General features: G+C 30.7%; 3 protein-coding genes across 3 annotated transcripts; all 3 read right to left on the bottom strand.

Moving 5' to 3' along the window:
• Nucleotides 1-3,266: 3,266 nt before the first annotated feature.
• On the bottom strand, nt 3,267-4,585 carry LOC130934465 (uncharacterized). The gene is made up of 2 exons (XM_057864032.1): nt 4,364-4,585; nt 3,267-4,262 (listed from the first exon to the last, which is right to left on the bottom strand). Exons 1-2 carry the CDS (start codon nt 4,583-4,585, stop codon nt 3,267-3,269), a joined length of 1,218 nt encoding a protein of 405 aa, XP_057720015.1.
• A 358-nt stretch (nt 4,586-4,943) lies between these two features.
• LOC130934464 (uncharacterized) lies at nt 4,944-6,304 on the bottom strand. Its single transcript, XM_057864031.1, has 2 exons — nt 5,672-6,304; nt 4,944-5,513 (listed from the first exon to the last, which is right to left on the bottom strand). The coding sequence occupies exons 1-2, from the start codon at nt 6,302-6,304 to the stop codon at nt 4,944-4,946; spliced, it is 1,203 nt and encodes a 400-aa protein (XP_057720014.1).
• A 3,471-nt stretch (nt 6,305-9,775) lies between these two features.
• Nucleotides 9,776-13,440, bottom strand: LOC130932806 (binding partner of ACD11 1). The gene is made up of 8 exons (XM_057862222.1): nt 13,231-13,440; nt 13,005-13,108; nt 12,348-12,423; nt 11,596-11,667; nt 11,441-11,506; nt 10,860-11,200; nt 10,564-10,687; nt 9,776-10,297 (listed from the first exon to the last, which is right to left on the bottom strand). Exons 1-8 carry the CDS (start codon nt 13,234-13,236, stop codon nt 10,277-10,279), a joined length of 810 nt encoding a protein of 269 aa, XP_057718205.1. The 5' UTR covers nt 13,237-13,440; the 3' UTR covers nt 9,776-10,276.
• Between the last annotated feature and the right edge of the window lie 5,083 nt (nt 13,441-18,523).

Below are 18,523 nucleotides of genomic sequence, written 5' to 3'. Positions count from 1 at the left end.
ATTTTGTTTTTATTTTTAATATAAGCATTAGAAATAAATAATTTTTTTATAACAAGATGTAATGTAACAAAATATATATAATATTAATTAGTTTTTAAAAAATTCTGAAAAGATGGTTTTTTTTAATGAAGTGTTATTAAAAAATTAACATTATAAAAACTAATTTCAACCAATATGATATAATAGGTTATTAAATATATTTAATACAAAACACATTGAATATAAATTTTTGTTGAATTTAAATTTTAAATAATTTTTAATTAAATTTCGAATATTTTTATTTTAAAGAGTTAGAATATTTTAACATCATTTTTTTCGTATCTTTTTAATTGAGTTTTTGATTTTTTAAATTATAAACCTTATTTATAATTAAGAGTAATGTTTTAACACCACCAATTAGTCACACATATAAAAATACAAGAACAATTATATTGTCATAATTATAATCTAACTTTATAAGCAATACAATACAATGAAACTATATATAAGTAATATAACTAAATTTTATCTACATCTATAGTCACATTTCATAAATAATATAATTAAATTATATTTATATTTATAATTAAAATATGAATAAAAATATAAAAAATTATCAGGATGGTTAATTTTTTTCGTTCATAATTTTTTATTATTTTTGTTGTGAAAAGTTTAATTATTTTAATAATTAATTATTTTTTAAAAAAGATAATTGAATAACATAAAAAAGTCTTATTAAGAGTAATTTATTTATATATGATTAAAAAATAATTGAATAATTATATACGGTAAAAAATTAATATTATTAAAAAAAATAAATTTTATTTTAAAATTAAAAATAAAGTTTATTTAAAAATAAAATTTAAAATCATAGTTTTTTTTCTTTTTTCCAAAATTTATCTACGAGTAATTCTATAAATATTTTATGATGAATAAAAATATTAAACTCGTACTAAAATTTATTCTAATAAAATTTATTTTTATTCTACTAAACATTAAATAAACTATTGAAAAGAATTTTGTTTCCTCCATTAGAGAAGAATGATAAACTTCCATACTTTTATTATGTTATAGCAATAATTTGGCATGTTATTTTTTAATAATAATAATAATAATAATAATAATAATAATAATAATAAACAAGTATATCACAGTAAAAAAGGAAGCACGTCATGAAATAATTTATCATCCGAATTATATATGAATCAAATTGATAATATGAGGGCTAACACTACAAAAATCGATAACAAGGTTAGGGACTTACAAAACCTTTCTTAAGATCATATGAAAAAAAAAAATGTTTATATTTGTGTGATATATAAAACAATTATCATATTATTATTATTATTATTATTATTACATTATATATATATGAGCAAAAAAAGTCTAACTGTTTTAAAGTAAAATTTTCTTTTAATATTTGATTAATTGTTCTTGTATTTAGTACTTTTTTTTTGCCACTTCCTCTTAGTTAAAAATATAATCATTGTAATTTTTTAGTTATTATTGTTGGGGTGTTTACAGATGGGATATGGCTGAAATTTCGATCCAATCCACACTAAACTCATTAGATCAAATTCGATATTCGCACTTTTTATGATTTTTTTATATTAGTTATTTTTAGAAGTTGAGACTTGATTCTTCATAAAATGTTAGTGAAGATATGTATTTCAAATTTTAATTTTAAGTTTTTAACTATTTTATATTTTATATTTACGTGAGACCGGTTTTATCGGTTCAACCAATGATTTATTGGTTGAACCAATAAACCAGTGAACCAGTAGTTTGACCGGTTCGATCACTGGTTCGGTTCTAATAACTATGTTTCAATCTAATTTCAAAAATTTCGATTTATTCAATTTAGTCTCCCAACTTAATAGTTATGATTCACATTGATTCTTAATATTATTTTTGTCACTGTCTCACAAAATCGTTAATGACATGCTGAGATGGACTAACGACTGCTACATTATATATTCTAACGACTATTTGATGTGACAATTAAAATTTTTTTACCTTATTTTTTTTCAACTAAACATTTAAAACCCTAATATGAGTCACAGATACCTAAGTTAAAAAATCAAACTAAGTAAATTGAAACTTTAAAAATCAGATTAAAACCCGAATATAACTTCAAAACAGAACTTTAACTTATGTAGTGATTAATTTAAATGAGAATCAAATAAATCAAAATTCAATATAATTTTTATCAATATTTTCAAATTCGAAATTTCTATACCAAAATTAACTAGGATTTTTCTTTAAATTACAAATTTAATGAAATAGTGACTTTAATTATCTTAACCAATGTCCTAATTAATTACTTCTATGTCTTAAAAAAACTGTATATGAGAAGAAAATAATTAATTTGTCTACTTTAATAAATAGTTATTTACTAAAATAAAAAAACTATTTTTTTATAATTTTTTAAGAACTAATTAATATTATATATATTTTGTTACACTACATTTAGTTATAAAAATTTTATTTATTTCTAATGCTTATATTAAAAAAAATTAAATTAGTGAATCTTAATCTATAATATAATAATAATATAGTAATTATTTTATATATATATAATATATTTTAAAAAAATTTAATAGTTAATCTATTACCATTTTTGTTTTAGTCCAAATTAAATATTTTTTATTATTTTTGGAAAGAAAATCTTTTGAGAAATTTAATAATATGTGATGAGAAACACCGAATAAATTATACAAAAACCAATTAAAACATAATATAAAAACATCTTTAAAAAAAGACGTTTTAGGAGTAGATAAATGGCCTCCCTTTAATATTAATTACTTGTTTTATTATATGTTCCATTATTTATAAGTATTTTATTTATTGTCCTAAATTCGTGTTCGTACATATCTTGCAGATTTATATTCACCTGGTTCTGTCTCAAACAGTATTACTTAGACCATCTCCAGTAGGAAACTCATTTCAGTTCCTGTTTATGGCCCACCTGTCATAAAAAGTAATTCCACATCAGCTTTTGCGTCATAAACAGTAAATAGGAACTCAAAGCATCTCTCTCTTCTCCATTAGGAGGAACTAACTTTAGTCCCTATTGTAGTCCCATTTAATTAATTAATTAAAATACTTGTAATTAATATAATTAATTTTTTTAATAATGTAATTTAAATATTTAAATTTAAAAATAATTCACTATTAAAAGATATTAATATTAAATAAATTCATATATAACAATAATACACAATAGATAATTTGGGGTTACACTAATTTGTAAAATTACTTAATACAAAGAAAAACATAATTAAATTCTATAGTTGACAACAAGCATTGTGAAATTGCCATATGTGTTCAATCAAGTCCTCCTTCAATTGTCTATGCTGCTGCCTATTTCGAAGTTGGGCATTTCTTTGGAGAAATTGATGGTATGGTGCAAAATCTTCCTCTCCCAGCTGAGGTTGTGATAAGCCATTTTCAACATCATCATACTCTAAGCCTTGAGCAAAATTTCCTGTATAACTGTCTCTTTCATTCTCAACAATCATATTATGTAATATAATACAAGCTCTCATTATGTTGGCAAGCTTTTTCTTTTCCCAAAAATGAGCTTGACCACGTATAATTGCAAAGCGTGCTTGCAACACTCCGAATGCTCGTTCCACATCTTTTCTTTGCCCTTCTTGGTATTGTGCAAATAACTTGCGTTTCTCACCTTGTGGCTTTGAGATTGATTTGACAAATGTGGCCCATTCAGGATAAATACCATCTGCTAAATAGTATCTCATTGTATAATTATTACCATTAATAGTATAATTTACCTCCGGAGCACGGTCATTTAGAATATCATCAAACACTGGAGAACGATCTAACACATTGATATCATTATTTGAACCAGAAACTCCAAAGAACGCATGCCATATCCAAAGGTTTGAAGATGCTACAACCTCAAGTACTATGGTTGCAACCCCACGATAACCACTCATGTACATACCTTTCCACGCCTTTGGACAATTTTTCCATTGCCAATGCATGCAGTCAATGCTACCCAACATGCCAGAGAAGCCACGACCCTCCGCCATTTGTAGCAGGCGTTGTACGTCATTTGGATTGGGTTTTCGCAAGTATTCATCCTGGAACACGGAAATGACACATTCAACAAATTTTTCTAAGCATTCAATTGTAGTGCTCTCGCCTATCCGCACATAATCATCAACAGCATCAGTTGCTACGCCATATGCTAACATCCGTATCGCAGCGGTACATTTCTGAAGTGGCGACAAGCCTCTTCTTCCAGTTGCATCAACCCTCTGTTGGAATACGGATAGACATTTGAGAGAGCGTGTACTATCCGAAAGAACACATCTCTTCTCATTCGAAATCTCCGTCAGAAAATGTCAGCATTATACACCGGTTCATCTGCAAAGTAATCTTGGAAAAGGCAATCATGTCCTGCTTCTCGATCTCTGTTGATCCATCTACGAGTAATTGGGATAGGGCTTCTATCGATATCTTCCTCTTCTGAATCTTCGAGTAAATACTCATCAATCCAGTTATCTATGAGTGTGTTATCTTGCCGTCTTCTTTTGCCATACAAAGCCTCATTGAACATATCATCAAAATTTCTAGCCATATGGAGAAATGTAATTTTTAGTTCTTTGTCGAGGTGAGAAACAAGAGTTGAAGCGGAGTTGTGGAGTCATTGATAGTTGATATTTATAAGTGTGTCTGCAATAAGTACCTTAACAGCTAGTTTTGTAACGGCTAGTTTTGCAACGGCTACTTTTGCAATGGCTAGTTTTGCAACGGCTACTTAACGGCTAGTTTTGCAACGGTCACTTTCATGAACAATAACGACACAATAATATTGACTAATTTAAAAACTTACATCAGAAATAAATAAAACAAACTACATCACATACCAGTAATACGCAATAAATAAATAAGAACATACTACATAACTCTACGAATACAAGGAACCATTAAGTAAACTACTTGGCCATTATTTTCTCACATGCAATCTCATGAAGAGCTCGTCGTTTCTCACTTATTGTAGACGTGTCAGCATTAAGTATTTGCATATCCATTTTCCTTTCTTTTGCTTTTATCTCCATTTCTTTAATATACCTCTGAGTTTGTAATTCTTGTTCTTTCATTGCCGCTTGAATTTGTAACTCCTTCTCTTTGATTGCCATCATCTTTGCTCTATGTTCCTTCTCCTCTTCTCTTTCTTTTTCCCTTTCCATTAGTTCCTTTTCTCTAACATTCTTAATATCTTCCATGAGAGATAATTTTTTGACAACCGATGATTTTCTTTCGCTAAAATCTTCAGACATCTGTGCTTTTCCCTTACCTCTTCGCTTGCTCTTCTTTGATCCTTGTGGGCGAACGGGAGAGTCCACACCGGGTTCGTCAGCCAACGGTATTTCTGGGTTTGATGAGGATGAGTATGCTCCAGTTGCACTAACCTTGGTTCTCTTTGAGCCACCACTCTGTGTAGGTAGTTGGCTTCTCCATTTTTGCTCCAATCGAAGCATGTTCCAATGCCTCTCAAAAGTGAACTTTGACCATAATTTGTAGAGTAAAGTTTATAAGCCAACTCCTTTATATCATCAGCGTTCGAACCACTCCTTATGTTTCGACTAGCTTGATCGTAGCAACCAGCAAATTGTGCAACAGCCTTGTTGATCTTATACTATCGTTTCTTACATGCAACTACCCCCCTTGTCATGTCGGTGCAAAATTCTACACAGTAGCTATGAATTCGACTCCAAAATATTTCCCCCTTTTGATCGGTACCAATTACAGGGTCAGTTGAAATATTTAACCATCCACCGATCAGCATCTGATCCTCTTTCCAATGCCAGTGTTGAATACTATCTTGCCTCCGATCTTCAATATCATCATCATTAAGGTCGATAACATCTAATCTATGAGGGTTGGCAAAATCTAAATATTGCGAATTTGGACTAGATTGTATAGGAGTCTGAGAGGATGGGTTAGAAGAGCCACCAACACCAGATGAGTTATGTCTTGATGCACTGAATTGAGTTGGAAACGGTAAGGAAGTTGGAGTAACATTTCCGATAGAGGGATTAAATATGGACGAAAATAAAAAATGGGGTGTTTGTGAATTTTGATTTTGCGGTTGGAATATAGGAAACTGATTATTATAAGGAGCTTGAAAATTGAAACTAGAAAGATTTTGTGGATTTGGATTTTGAAATGAATTTGGTAGTGTGAAGTTTTGATTTGGAACTTGAGAGTTTGAGGTTTGAGATTGTTGGGTATTTGGAATTTGAGGAAAGTTTTGTAAGTAATTGAAGAAAGAGTTGAGTTGGTTTGGATCCATTTTTTCGAACAAAAAATAATAGTAGCAGAACTTTGATTTCGTAAACTTGGAAGAAGATAGAGAAGAGTAGTAGATAGTGTGAGAATAGAAGTGTATCTAAGTGATATATATAGAGTAACAAAATATTAATTTATTAATAATAACGGTAACATAATAACGGCTAGTTTTGCAACAGCTAATTTTACAACGGCTAGTTTTACAACGGCTAATTTAATATAATAATATGAATATAAATAATATTTAATATTGATTATTATATAAATAATTAATATAAATTATTAATAAATTAATTATAATTTAATTACTTAATTAATTATTATTTAAATAATTAATATAAATTATTAATTAAATAAAATTATAATTATTTAATTTAATTAACTATTATAATTATTATTAATAATTATTTAATATAATTATTTATTATAATTTAATTATTTAATATAATTATTTATTTAATTATAATTTTATATGTATTTATTTAAAAGGTAACTTGTCACATGGCAAGTTACCATTGGTTATGTTTGAATCCCTGCTCAGAGGGACTCTTCTGCCTTGGCCTCCGTGAGAGAACTCATCTCTCTCCTTCTCCAACGATAAATTCCACCATGTGTCAGGAAAAAGTGGAATGAGGATCACCCATTCGAGGTGCTCTTACGATAGATTGTCAGAGAGATGCAGAACCAATTTCCATAAATAAAAAAGTAATATTTTTTGTCTGCTACTCAAAGGCCTTTTGGTAGAAAGTGGATTAAATTTGGGCTTTTCGTTTTTGTGCCATTAACCGGACTGAATTACAACGATGTAGATTTGGAGCTAATCCATGAAATGTCCATGTCCAAAAAGATGAAAAACTTTGGATTTTAAAACAGCCCCTGACCTTTGTCCAAAAACAATAATAATAAAAAACCCCCTGACCAAACACCCCCCCCCCCCCCCCAAAAAAAGAAAAAAAAAAACTATTTTAGGTACAAATGTTAAAATTTGAGGTACTTGTGCTAAGTCATATGGTAACAAGAACTGTGACATATATTGTAATACCTCTGTACTTGAAAGAAAATTAGGGTAGACACAACTAAGGTTTAACAGATTCTTTTAAATAAATAAAATAAATATAATAATTACCAATATATTTAAATATAAGAGAAATAATATCTTTGTACCACATTATACACATATTCCTAAAGAGGATTTTGATGAGAATCTAACTTTGTGATTACCTAAAAATTTAACTCTCAAATATAGACATGCATATCTGGTAAATATATTTGCATTGCAAACAGCCATCTTAAAAGCTCACTTTATGATTCCTCTCAATCCTAGTGGATCCTACAAATTGTTCTATGCTTTACAAGCCATATTTCTGTAACAAGCTTTGTATTCAAAGTGGTTCTCAAAAATTAATAGTTGGGTCTGCTAGCCTGAGTAATGACTTTGGAGTCTAAACGTCGATGGTCCTATCCTAAAGATTGAAGAACATTGTAACTACTTACTTCACTTTTTCTATTTACAACAATAAGACATGTGTATGTTCTATTCACATCCATTTTCATAATTTATGCATTGTATGGAATACTTAGTCACTCTCCAAAATCTTATACTCAACTTCTCTTTTGATACATACAATAGACCTCCATTGCTTTTGATATCTCTTTGCATCGAATCTTCTAGAAATATATATTTGATACAAATTTGAACCTCTATGCTACATTATTCTCCTACATTATTCAGATCAATATTCATCATCTAGTTAATATTTATTTTATTTGTGTTACTTAAACTAGTTTACAATACAGTGTACCAGTTTAAAAATTTTTTATTTTATTTGTAAAGAACTTCGTCTATTACCTCCTTTAAGAGGACAAAATACTTCAACATATGAATCGTAGATGACAAGAATGACAATGCAATATTACTAAACATAATGATCATTATTAAATATCTTTATTAAATTTTGTATAATATTAGTATAATATTTTTTTAATGAAAAGTGTCACCAACTTCTATAAAATATCTTTATTTAATTTTTTTTTCACCTATTTTGTATTTTGTATAAAATTCCATCGCTGTAATGAATTGGCAGGAATGATTTTTGAGACATTTTGGTTTACACATAATAAAGACACAATAGTAAAAATACAAGTTGGAGTAGGAAGCTAGAAGAAATTTGATGAGTTGATGAGTACACTTAATGATGGAGTTTTATAATGGTTTTTTTTGGTAAAGAAGTTTTATAATGGTTAAGATGGTTACTCATTTCAAGCCCGAAATCGGAAAAGATCCACCCAATTAACACCAAAATTGAATGAGGTTTATTAAATTCTCTCTAAAATCACAGTAGCTGTTCCCGAAAAAAAAATTCGTAGTAGCTCCACTCAATTCAAACACTAAAAAAATAAATAAATACATTTGAGTAAACAATGTAATAATTTGTTTTGCAAAATCATTTTTTATTTTATTTCATTTCAGAAAATAACCTCATTGTGTCTACTCTCAATAATTCATGACATTGACCAGTGGGACATAGGGGAAGGGATGTTGATATGGCACCATAAAGTAAAAGAATGACTTGCGCCAAGGAAATGCCACAAAATACACTCCCTCACTCCCTAGATATAAATACAGGAATCTTATCTGAATATCAACCTTTTTTTTTTTATCAAATACGAACCTTACAAATATTAGTTTTACGTATATATAAATTTTAGCTTCTATAAATTATCAATATAAAATTTTTTCTATGCTTTCTCAGTATAATGTAAGCTTACTAAGACATCCAAGTATCCAATAATAATGAGGACCATTGTATAAATAATTTTACAAATATTTCAACAAAAATGGGATCAAATATATAAATAATTTGCCATTTAAAAAAAGTATATTTTATCAAACGAAAATCATCTTTTAAAAAATATCCTTTTTAAATTATTTTATCAAAAATTCAAATAGTATACTCCAGTAAATATTCTGTTTCGTTTGAGACACTGAAGTTGGCAAAGAGTCAAGGACACCTGAAAAAAAATTAGATAGGAAACACAATTTACACGTGAAAGCATGTGAAAATAAAATATAGATAGTAAATTACTGATGTAATGGTATATACGGATTCAAACTGAATCCAACAATTCAAAACCTTTTAAAGTTTTACCAGTAGTACTACAATATACAATTAAACCATTGATTAGCCGACAACAAACATCATTTTGGTCAAAAGCAGGGAGCACTAAATTTGAAATTTCAATCATTTCGCCCGCAAGGATCCAAATGACTGTGTTTTCGGATAATATTCTAAATTGTTTGCTGATTAAACTCAATAATAAAGAATGTAGATCGGTTTACGTTATTTGAAAGATGAGTATTATTTCTTTTCTTTTCAATTCGACAGAATATTTTTATTATTATTATTATTATCTTTTTCGTACATAATTTGAAAGAATATTTGCATTTTTACTTCACAATATTCACCAATGGTACATGTAAAGGAAATAAAATTCTATGGACTGCAAGATTATTTCTCACAGAAATCCTTGAATGGAGGAGAAGAACAAGATATAGGTCTTCTTACATGAATACAGGCACAACTATTTTTTCCCCCTCAAAAAAATAACTTTGAATAATGAAATACAATAGCATCACAATTCACACCTATAACTATTTTTCCTTTCACAAAAAAAAAAAAAAAAAAATAATAAAGACAAAAAAGACAAAAAGAAATGAGAAAACAAACCCAAAAAACACCAACGCTAAATTACAACGAAGCAACAGCTAAAAATACCAGTGACAAAAGAATACAAAAAAATAATAGGATTAAATTGAATCACCATACTTGCCCATGCATCTAACAGCTGAAGGACTGAACTTGAAAGAGTGAATGAAAAAAAAACACCACGTTGACCACACAACATGCTTTAAAGTCTGAAAGAGATCTTCATAAAGGATTTGATGAAGTCAACGTGATTTACCAAAAATTGTGGCCTAAGCAGCCACGGAAGGTTCCTGCATAATTGAACAAAATCATGTTATCACACAAGATTCCCGTCAAATAATTTAGTTGAAAATAAAAAAAAAAGAATGAGTGCTTGTAAATGTTTCTAATATAAGCATCAAATATGCTCATATAGCATGCAAGTATTTCTTGAATTCTTGCAGAATGAATATTTAAAAGGTATGAAATCAAGCTAGTTCTACCAGACTACCAGCACCACCTCCCTGAAAAAAAAAATATGTATTTTTCAGAGTGATACTGCAAGAGCAAAGCCAACCTTAGCAGTCAAGTTTGAAACAGCGAAATGAAACTTTTCTCTTGTTTTAGTACTGGCAACATGTCCGGCTTTCGCCACCTTGCTAAAAGCACCATTTAACCATGCCGTTCCGGCAGTCACATACCTGCAAGGGACCACAAGTATGCACTTCATCATCATTGACATCCAAATAATACAGACTATAGTTCATCCGGGTATGATCTAGGAAAAAATCTAAAATTTATTTTTCTTTAATTCCATACAGAAATCCAAGAAAATAAGCTGCAACGGAGATCATGTTTCATATTCAGCCAAACCTGCTAGTTTTGACAGCTGATCCTGTATCATTCAACTTCCTCTCAGCTGCGAATATCGCTGCCATCGTTTTATCGGAAACATGAAGCTTCTGATCCACGCTCTTCACTTTCTCATTCACTGCAGAAATTCCAACTGTCAACTTTTCTGTGAGTCCAACTCTCTTGTCAAAGGAAATGACCTTCGCCGATGCATTAGCAGTCAACTGATGCTTTTCGTCAAATGCTTTAGCTTTATTAACAGCATCTTGTCTGATTGCTGAACCTTTTGCCAGCATATTCGTAACTACATCCTGTGCTCTATTAAGGTACATTCTTCCATTGGTGGGGCTGGTTTTCCCCTCCTGAAAGGGATGCAGTAAAAAGAACATAAGCTCGGTTGGAGAAAGAGAACATGAAAACAAATATGTTGATTACTGATTAGTACTTCATCCTCAAACAACTCTTCAAAATGCAAACCAAAAGAGATAGCATGGAATAGAAATATTGAATTAATCTTCTCAACTATTTTGCAACTCCATGGCACATGCAAATCGAAAACAGCTAATCAGGAAAAAAAATGTTAACTATGAATTTTTATTTACCTCGCTATTCAGCATAACATCTCCGGATGGTGCTACACTTACAGCATTTTCCACCTTTTGTACTTCCTGCATAAATTTTGCATTATAAGTTCAGAAATCCACAACAATGCATCATACAAGAATATATATTATTTAAGAGTTCTTTCCAAGTTTACCTGCAACTCAGAATTCGGTACATAGTTCTCAGCTGGTGTTATACTCACAATCTGATCTACTATTGTTGCTCCCTGATAAAAGACAACAACACTTTGACTTTCAGAAGCCATAAGGTGAAAAAGCTTGTATTACATGAATTAAGTTCCCAAAACAGTATCAATGACAACATGTGACCATGACAAAAGAGTGAAAAATAGGTCAGAAAGATAAGGTATTTCTGGTTATAGACTTGGTTCTAATTTCAAGAAATTGGTCCTTTCAACTTGAAATGTCAATTATCGACATGTATATAAATGTATTTAAATGAAACATTTTTCACAACTTGCAATCTAATTAACAGAAGCTCCAAAGTGGCTTCTCGATTCTTGAGGGCTTCAATGTCATAGTTCCTTCTAGAGTTCACTTGAATTCATTTAATTATTGAGGGAACTATATCTTTATATAAACCAGGTTGCCCCATAATACTGTCATACAAGTGACATTTTGTTAAACATCTATTGCAAGGTGTGCAATCTTACATCATATCCCAGCACCTATCACAGCACCTAATGTTGATGTATAACAGATATGACAAACATTATTCTACTTGAAACAAACACGACATAGTTTCTTATTTACAATATGAACCAACTTAATTCACAACCTCATAAATTTTCAACATAATAAAAAGCATTAACTTCTCAAAATCACATAACAAGCATGATTAAAAGATTTCATTAGCAAAATGATCAAAATAGCCAAGAGACATTACTGATAACAATAATGCAATTTCAAGCGCTTTGGGGTCTTTAAATGTCACAAATGCAGTCTTTGATTTCCCATGTTCACTGCAAAAAAAGAGCCACAATATAATATCTTTATCATTTTGTTATTTAGAGGGGAAAAAGAAGAAGTTAAATGCTGCAACTGCAGGAGCTGAATTCAAGCCACATATAGTTTCAGCATAGAATACTAGTTCAAATCCTAAAACAGAACATCTTAAGTGTACCAAACTTCACTTAACTTCTTAGCTGGCATTGAGTAATGCCAATAAATTAATAAGTAAAATAAAATAGAATGATGGTTAAAGTTACACCCTACCTTATTCAGCTTTGCTTTACTCTCAATACATCAATTAATGAAATTTAATATCAATAAATTAAAAATAAAATGTTTAAGCGTTAACTGTTAAGAGCAGCACGCCAGCACGTGATTTCTTGTCTACCTTTTGTACTTTTTCTTTCCCCCCCCCCCCCCCACCCCCCCCCCCCCCCCCCCCCCCCCCAAAAAAAAATTCCTAGCCAGAGGTCATAAAAAATCGAGCTAACGAAAACTGGATTCAAGAAACCTTCTTTTTTCTTCAAATTCTAAGAAAGAAAGAAGCTAAAATTTAAGAATTTTCTGCACAGAAAATGAGAAAAGTACGTACCTCAAGATCTCAATGTGCTCAATTTCTCCGGAGAAAGAGAAGAACTCGTGAATCTCTCTCTCACCGGCTAGATCTGAGAGTTGCTTCACTTGAACCGTCCTAGTCTGCACAAAAAAAAAGAAGAAATAAATAAAAAAAAGTAATAAAGAAGTAACGGAAACTCAGAAAAGAGGGGAATGGATTTTGAAGAAGAAGAAGAAGAAGTTTGAACAAAGTGAGCAGTAACCTGCATTGCGATGTTTGAAGAAACAAGGGGAAGATGCTTCTTATTTGGCGTCGGCGAATGCGTAGAGTGATGGTGATGGTTTATTGGTGTGTCACAGAAGACGAAGAACAAGAACAGGAACAGCAGAGAGTTTTGTTGAATTGAACGAGAGAGAGAGAGAGAGAGAAGAGAAGAGAGAATAGAGGACGAAGATAGGCTGTATATTGTATAATGAGTTGCCGAATGTCATTAAGAAAATTATTAATTATTAATACGTGTAATCCTATGATTAATTGATTATTTAAATATTAAGTTTAAATTTTTTTTTGTTAAAATATATTTTTGTTGCAAATTATGTGGACAAAAATGTTACCATCGAATCAAAATTGACTAATTTTTTTAAAATGAAAATGAGATTAGTGATATATTTTAATATTATAATTTTTGTATTTTTTAAAATTGTGGGAGATATTAAAATTAGAAGGTTTGATTTATGTATTTTAAAATTTTTTAATTTTTTTAATTTTTGTATTTCAAATTTTTGTACCTTCTAAAACTTAAAAAGTTCAATTTTTATATCCTAAACTAAATCGTTTCATATTTGAGATTACTCCAACCGTTTATAATTTAAAAAAATACTACCGTTAATCTAATAACAAAAATAAAAAATAACCAAAATTTAATCATTAAATAAGTTATTATATATATGGGTATAAATATATGTATTATTTAATTTATTTTTAATATGTATTTTATATCTATTATCTATTATTAATTTTACAACTAAAATATATCATATGTTATTTTTATTGCAATTGAAATTAAATCTTTTTCTCCAAAACTAATGAATTCTCTCCTTTTCTTTCTCTCTAGCTATCTCATTTCTAAAATATATTATACATCATAGAATTATATTATAATATAATTATAATAAAAATATTTTTTTAAAATAAATTTAAAAGAGAGAATAGTACTTTATTTTGGAAAAAAAATAAATTTATAAGGAATTGACACCTCATTTTCATTAGTTGATAATGTATTAAATATTGATTTTATATAATTATAATAAAGATATTTTCCTAAATTAGTATAATCATGCATTATTCATTGAATGCTAGTTGTAATATAATTATAATATAATTATAATAAAAATATTTTTCTAAAATAAATTTAGAAGAGAGAATAGTACTTTTATTTTGGAGGGAAAATTAACTCATGAGAAATTGACACCTCACTTCCATTAGTTGGGAAAAACTTCAGTCTTAGTATATTAAGTAGATTGATTTTATATAATTATAATAAAGATATTTTTCTAAATTAGTATAATCATGCATTATTCATTAAATGCTAATTATAATATAATTGTAATATAATTATAATAAAAATATTTTTCTAAAATAAGTTTAGAAGAGATAATAGTGCTTTTATTTTGGAGAAAAAATGAATTCATGAGAAATTGACACATCAATTTCATTAGTTGGGAAAAAAATTCAATTTTAGTATAATAAGTAAATTGATTTTATATAATTATAATAAAGATATTTTTCTAAATTAGTATAATCATGCATTATTCATTAAATGCTAATTATAATATAATTTTACTAAAGATATTTTTCTAAAATAAGTTTAGAAGAGAGAATAATACTTTTATTTTCGAAAAAAATAAATTCATAAAAAATTAACACCCCACTTTGATTAGTTTAAAAAAAATTCAATTTTAGTATATTAAGTAAATTTTTAATATTACATTTTAAAAGTAAATATTAATAATATTCAAAGGTTAACTTTATAAAATAATTAATAACGCGTCTAATGAAATGATTTTTTAATTAATATTCATACTGTTATATGTTTTGGAATAAACATTATACAAAATTTGTTAATTTATCAAAAAATATTAATATATTGTAAATTAAATTTGGCATCATTTAACAATTTAAAAGATAATCATTATATAATAACGCGTCTAATGAAATGATTTTTTAATTAATATTCATACTGTTATATGTTTTGGAATAAACATTATACAAAATTTGTTAATTTATCAAAAAATATTAATATATTGTAAATTAAATTTGGCATCATTTAACAATTTAAAAGATAATCATTATAATTATCATAACGTTTGGAGACATTACTTGAAACGAAAACGAGATTATTGAATTGGACAAGTAATTTGTACACCTTTAAAAATCTTCTTATTCATTCATTGGACAATAGTGGAGTACCTGTAAAAAATTTTAATACTTAAATTAGCCAAAATTTAAGTAAGATGCATATAAGTTGAATGTAAAATATCTAAAATATTAGGATATTTAAAAAATAGAATAATTAATTGGTCATTAGTGTAATGAATCTTTTATGATAATAGCGAGTGGTTATTTTTCTCATTGTAGGAAAAATTATACAAAGATGAATTGGTTCTCATTTATACTATGCTAACCGAAATAGTGGGGATGAGTTTTTTTTTTTTTGGACATGGCCTTCGACCGGACACAATCTTACCCAGCCTGGTCTTCTCCCTCCTTCACTACTAACACTTTACCGCTGTGCTCTACTCCTTCCAACCACGGTGCATGTTCCTGATTCGAACTCCTCCTCTCCCCAATGGCTATGGCGTCCCTTATCCTGAGGGTTTTCTGTTGAGTTAGGCCCCTACTATGTCTTACCTCGGATGACTCTTCCAACTCTGCCTCCGGAGTCCTCCTTCCAATCGCCGACCCGCGCAACACTCCTCCCTCGATAGCTTTCCACTGGAATTGTCGTGAAGCCTGTGGTGAATCAATGGGTTGACCATCGTTATCCCATCTCCGGCGTACCACCATCTGTGATTCTGCCCGGTCTACTACGCCTCCTCCTCGATCCTTGTGTGTCATGTCGGAGGCTACTTTGTGACTATCGTTGGAGGGTAGGTGTGCTGCAACAGGACGAAGCTTCTCCTTGCTTTTCACTGGTTACTTGTCCCGGGTTTCCGTTCCCACCCCTCTAGGTAATCTCTCTTCTAATTGCAAATCTTGATGGCTGGTTGAAACGGAATTGTTGCTGGCTAGAATCTGAATTACTTGAATCTGGGTACCTTGAATATGCTGACATGATGCGAGACTTGCTTCTGATCTAATTATATTCCTTACTTGATTAGGTGGGTTCGTTGTCTACTGACTCCCAAGATTATTCCCCGCCGCCATCGCTGCCAATTGGTGAGCTAATTTGTTGCCATCTCTTGGAGTCCAGGTAGCTCCCACATCTGGAGCCTCGTCCAACAGTTGGAAAATATCCCGCATGACTGCATCTGCTTCCGCTATAGGCGTTCTCGCCTTGATTGCTTGAACAAGAGGTAAGCTATCTGTTTCAATTATGCAATTGTGTATTTGAAGATTCTTAATGAGAATGAGTGCCTCTCTGTATGCTTGAGCTTCCGCTGTTAATGGAGATATTGTCTTGAATGTTACTGTTGTCCCAGTGATGACCTTTCCTTGCCAGTCCCTAACTACCGCTGCTAGAGCTGCCTCACCCGTATCCTTGTGGAAAGCTGCGTCTGTGTTCACTTTCAGCCTATTCTTTGGCGGCGGTCTCCAGGTAATTCTCTTCTGCTGTTAGATATTCTGATTGGATTATTACTTTTTGTGGGTTGATTTCTGTTTGCTGGAATATATGCTGGTTTCTTGCTTTCCAAATGCACCAACAAACACATCCGAGCTTGCATAAAATTTTTCCTTGTTCATTCCCTGTTTCGGTCTTTATTCTTCTAATTTTCTCTATCATCCATTCTCCAAAACTTCTTACATTATAGGCTGTAGGCACAACTTGTATGCTTGATCCGAACCATACTGCTCTAGTCCACGAACACAATAATAGCGCATGTTCAATTGTTTCATCCTCTTTCTGGCAAATGCTGCATGTGGGCGTCATTGTAATTCTCCGCTGATGCAGAACCGCGTTTACTGGTAGAATTCTGTTCACTGCTTTCCACATAAACATCCTAACCTTTTGAGGCACCGGTAGTCTCCATATAGCCCCCCAAACCTCCCTCCAATCCTGACTAGTTGAAGCCTTGCAGATTCTTCCCTCTTCCTTCGACTCCTTCTCCTCCTTAGCGACATGGTAACCGGTTCTTACTATATATTGTCCATCATGTCTGTGCTGCCAAATAAAATGATCCTTTTTATTGATCAAGCTGACAGGAGTTTTGGTTATTAGTTCAGCTATACTTCCATGAAATATATCTTCAATTTTGTTCCTATCCCAACCCTCCCCTTCTCTAATCAGCTCACTCACTTTTCTAATACCTCCTGCTCCGTCTCTTTCCAACTTTCCTAGCCCTGTTACCCAATTGTCTTCCCAAACATCAACCTCCGCTCCATTTCCTATACTCCATCTTCCTTTCCTTCTAAGAAAATCCCTTCCCTCCAGCAAGCTCTTCCATATCCATGATGCGTTCCTTCCCTTATCCGCCTCCCATAGGCTGCAATTCGGGTAATAAATAGCCTTTAGCGTCTGAACCCATATAGCATCCTCTTCTTTTAACAACCTCCAAGCTTGTTTAGCCAGGTGTGCTATGTTTTGGCATTCTAAATCCTTGAATCCCAAACCTCCATTTGTTTTGCTCTTTGTCATTTTTGCCCAACTCTTCCAGTGAATGCCTCTTTCCTTTTCATTGCTTCTCCACCAGAATCTGGCTATTGCTGCTTCAATTCTCTTACAGAAGGATTTGGGAAATTTTATAATATTCATGGCATAGACAGGAATTGCCTGTATTACTGCTTTTATTAACACTTCCTTTCCGGCTTGATTTAATAATCTCTCTTTCCATCCTTGCATCTTATCCAGCATCTTCTCTTGTATCCACTCCAAAGCCTTATTCTTGGATCTTTCCCATCTTGCTGGTAGCCCTAGGTATCTTCCCGGATCATCCCATGCTGCCATTCCAGTGATTTCCTCAATATTCACCCTCCTTTATATTGATACCTGCCTTCCAAATATCAGCCCAGATTTGTCAATGTTGATTCTCTGCCCTGATGCCTCTGTATACTTATTTATAACCTGAATAAGTTGATAAATCTCCTCTTCTTGTGCCCCTGCAAAGATAATACAATCATCAAAAAATAAAAGATGAGTAATGACCGGTGCTGTTGGAGCAAGCTTAATTCCAGATATAAGATTTTCCTTCCTCGCTTTTTCCATGAGAATAGTAAAACTCTCCGCAGCCAAAATAAATAAATAGGGTGATAAGGGATCTCCCTGTCTAAGACCTCTCTGTGGAATGATCTTGGTTGATAGCTTGCCATTTATTTTGAATCTATAAGTAGCACTTTTC

This window comes from Arachis stenosperma, chromosome 6, assembly GCF_014773155.1.
Source record: "Arachis stenosperma cultivar V10309 chromosome 6, arast.V10309.gnm1.PFL2, whole genome shotgun sequence".
NCBI classification, from domain to species: Eukaryota; Viridiplantae; Streptophyta; class Magnoliopsida; order Fabales; family Fabaceae; genus Arachis; species Arachis stenosperma.
Note: the sequence above shows the minus strand (reverse complement) of the source record. Positions and strands in the feature narration are given on the sequence as shown.

What these genes read in the sequence shown, in the direction of transcription:
- LOC130932806 (XM_057862222.1), bottom strand. An exon ending in AAATTGCATTATTGTTATCA is followed by an intron (nt 11,668 to 12,347) that starts GTAATGTCTCTT and finishes GTCTTTTATCAG; the next exon opens with GGAGCAACAATAGTAGATCA. An exon ending in ATGTTATGCTGAATAGCGAG is followed by an intron (nt 11,201 to 11,440) that starts GTAAATAAAAAT and finishes CATCCCTTTCAG; the next exon opens with GAGGGGAAAACCAGCCCCAC.
- LOC130934465 (XM_057864032.1), bottom strand. Translation starts at nt 4,585, where the DNA reads ATGGCTAGAAATTTTGATGATATGTTCAATGAGGCTTTGTATGGCAAA. An exon ending in ATTACTTTGCAGATGAACCG is followed by an intron (nt 4,263 to 4,363) that starts GTGTATAATGCT and finishes GTATTCCAACAG; the next exon opens with AGGGTTGATGCAACTGGAAG.
- LOC130934464 (XM_057864031.1), bottom strand. Translation starts at nt 6,304, where the DNA reads ATGGATCCAAACCAACTCAACTCTTTCTTCAATTACTTACAAAACTTT. An exon ending in GCACCGACATGACAAGGGGG is followed by an intron (nt 5,514 to 5,671) that starts GTAGTTGCATGT and finishes TTATGGTCAAAG; the next exon opens with TTCACTTTTGAGAGGCATTG.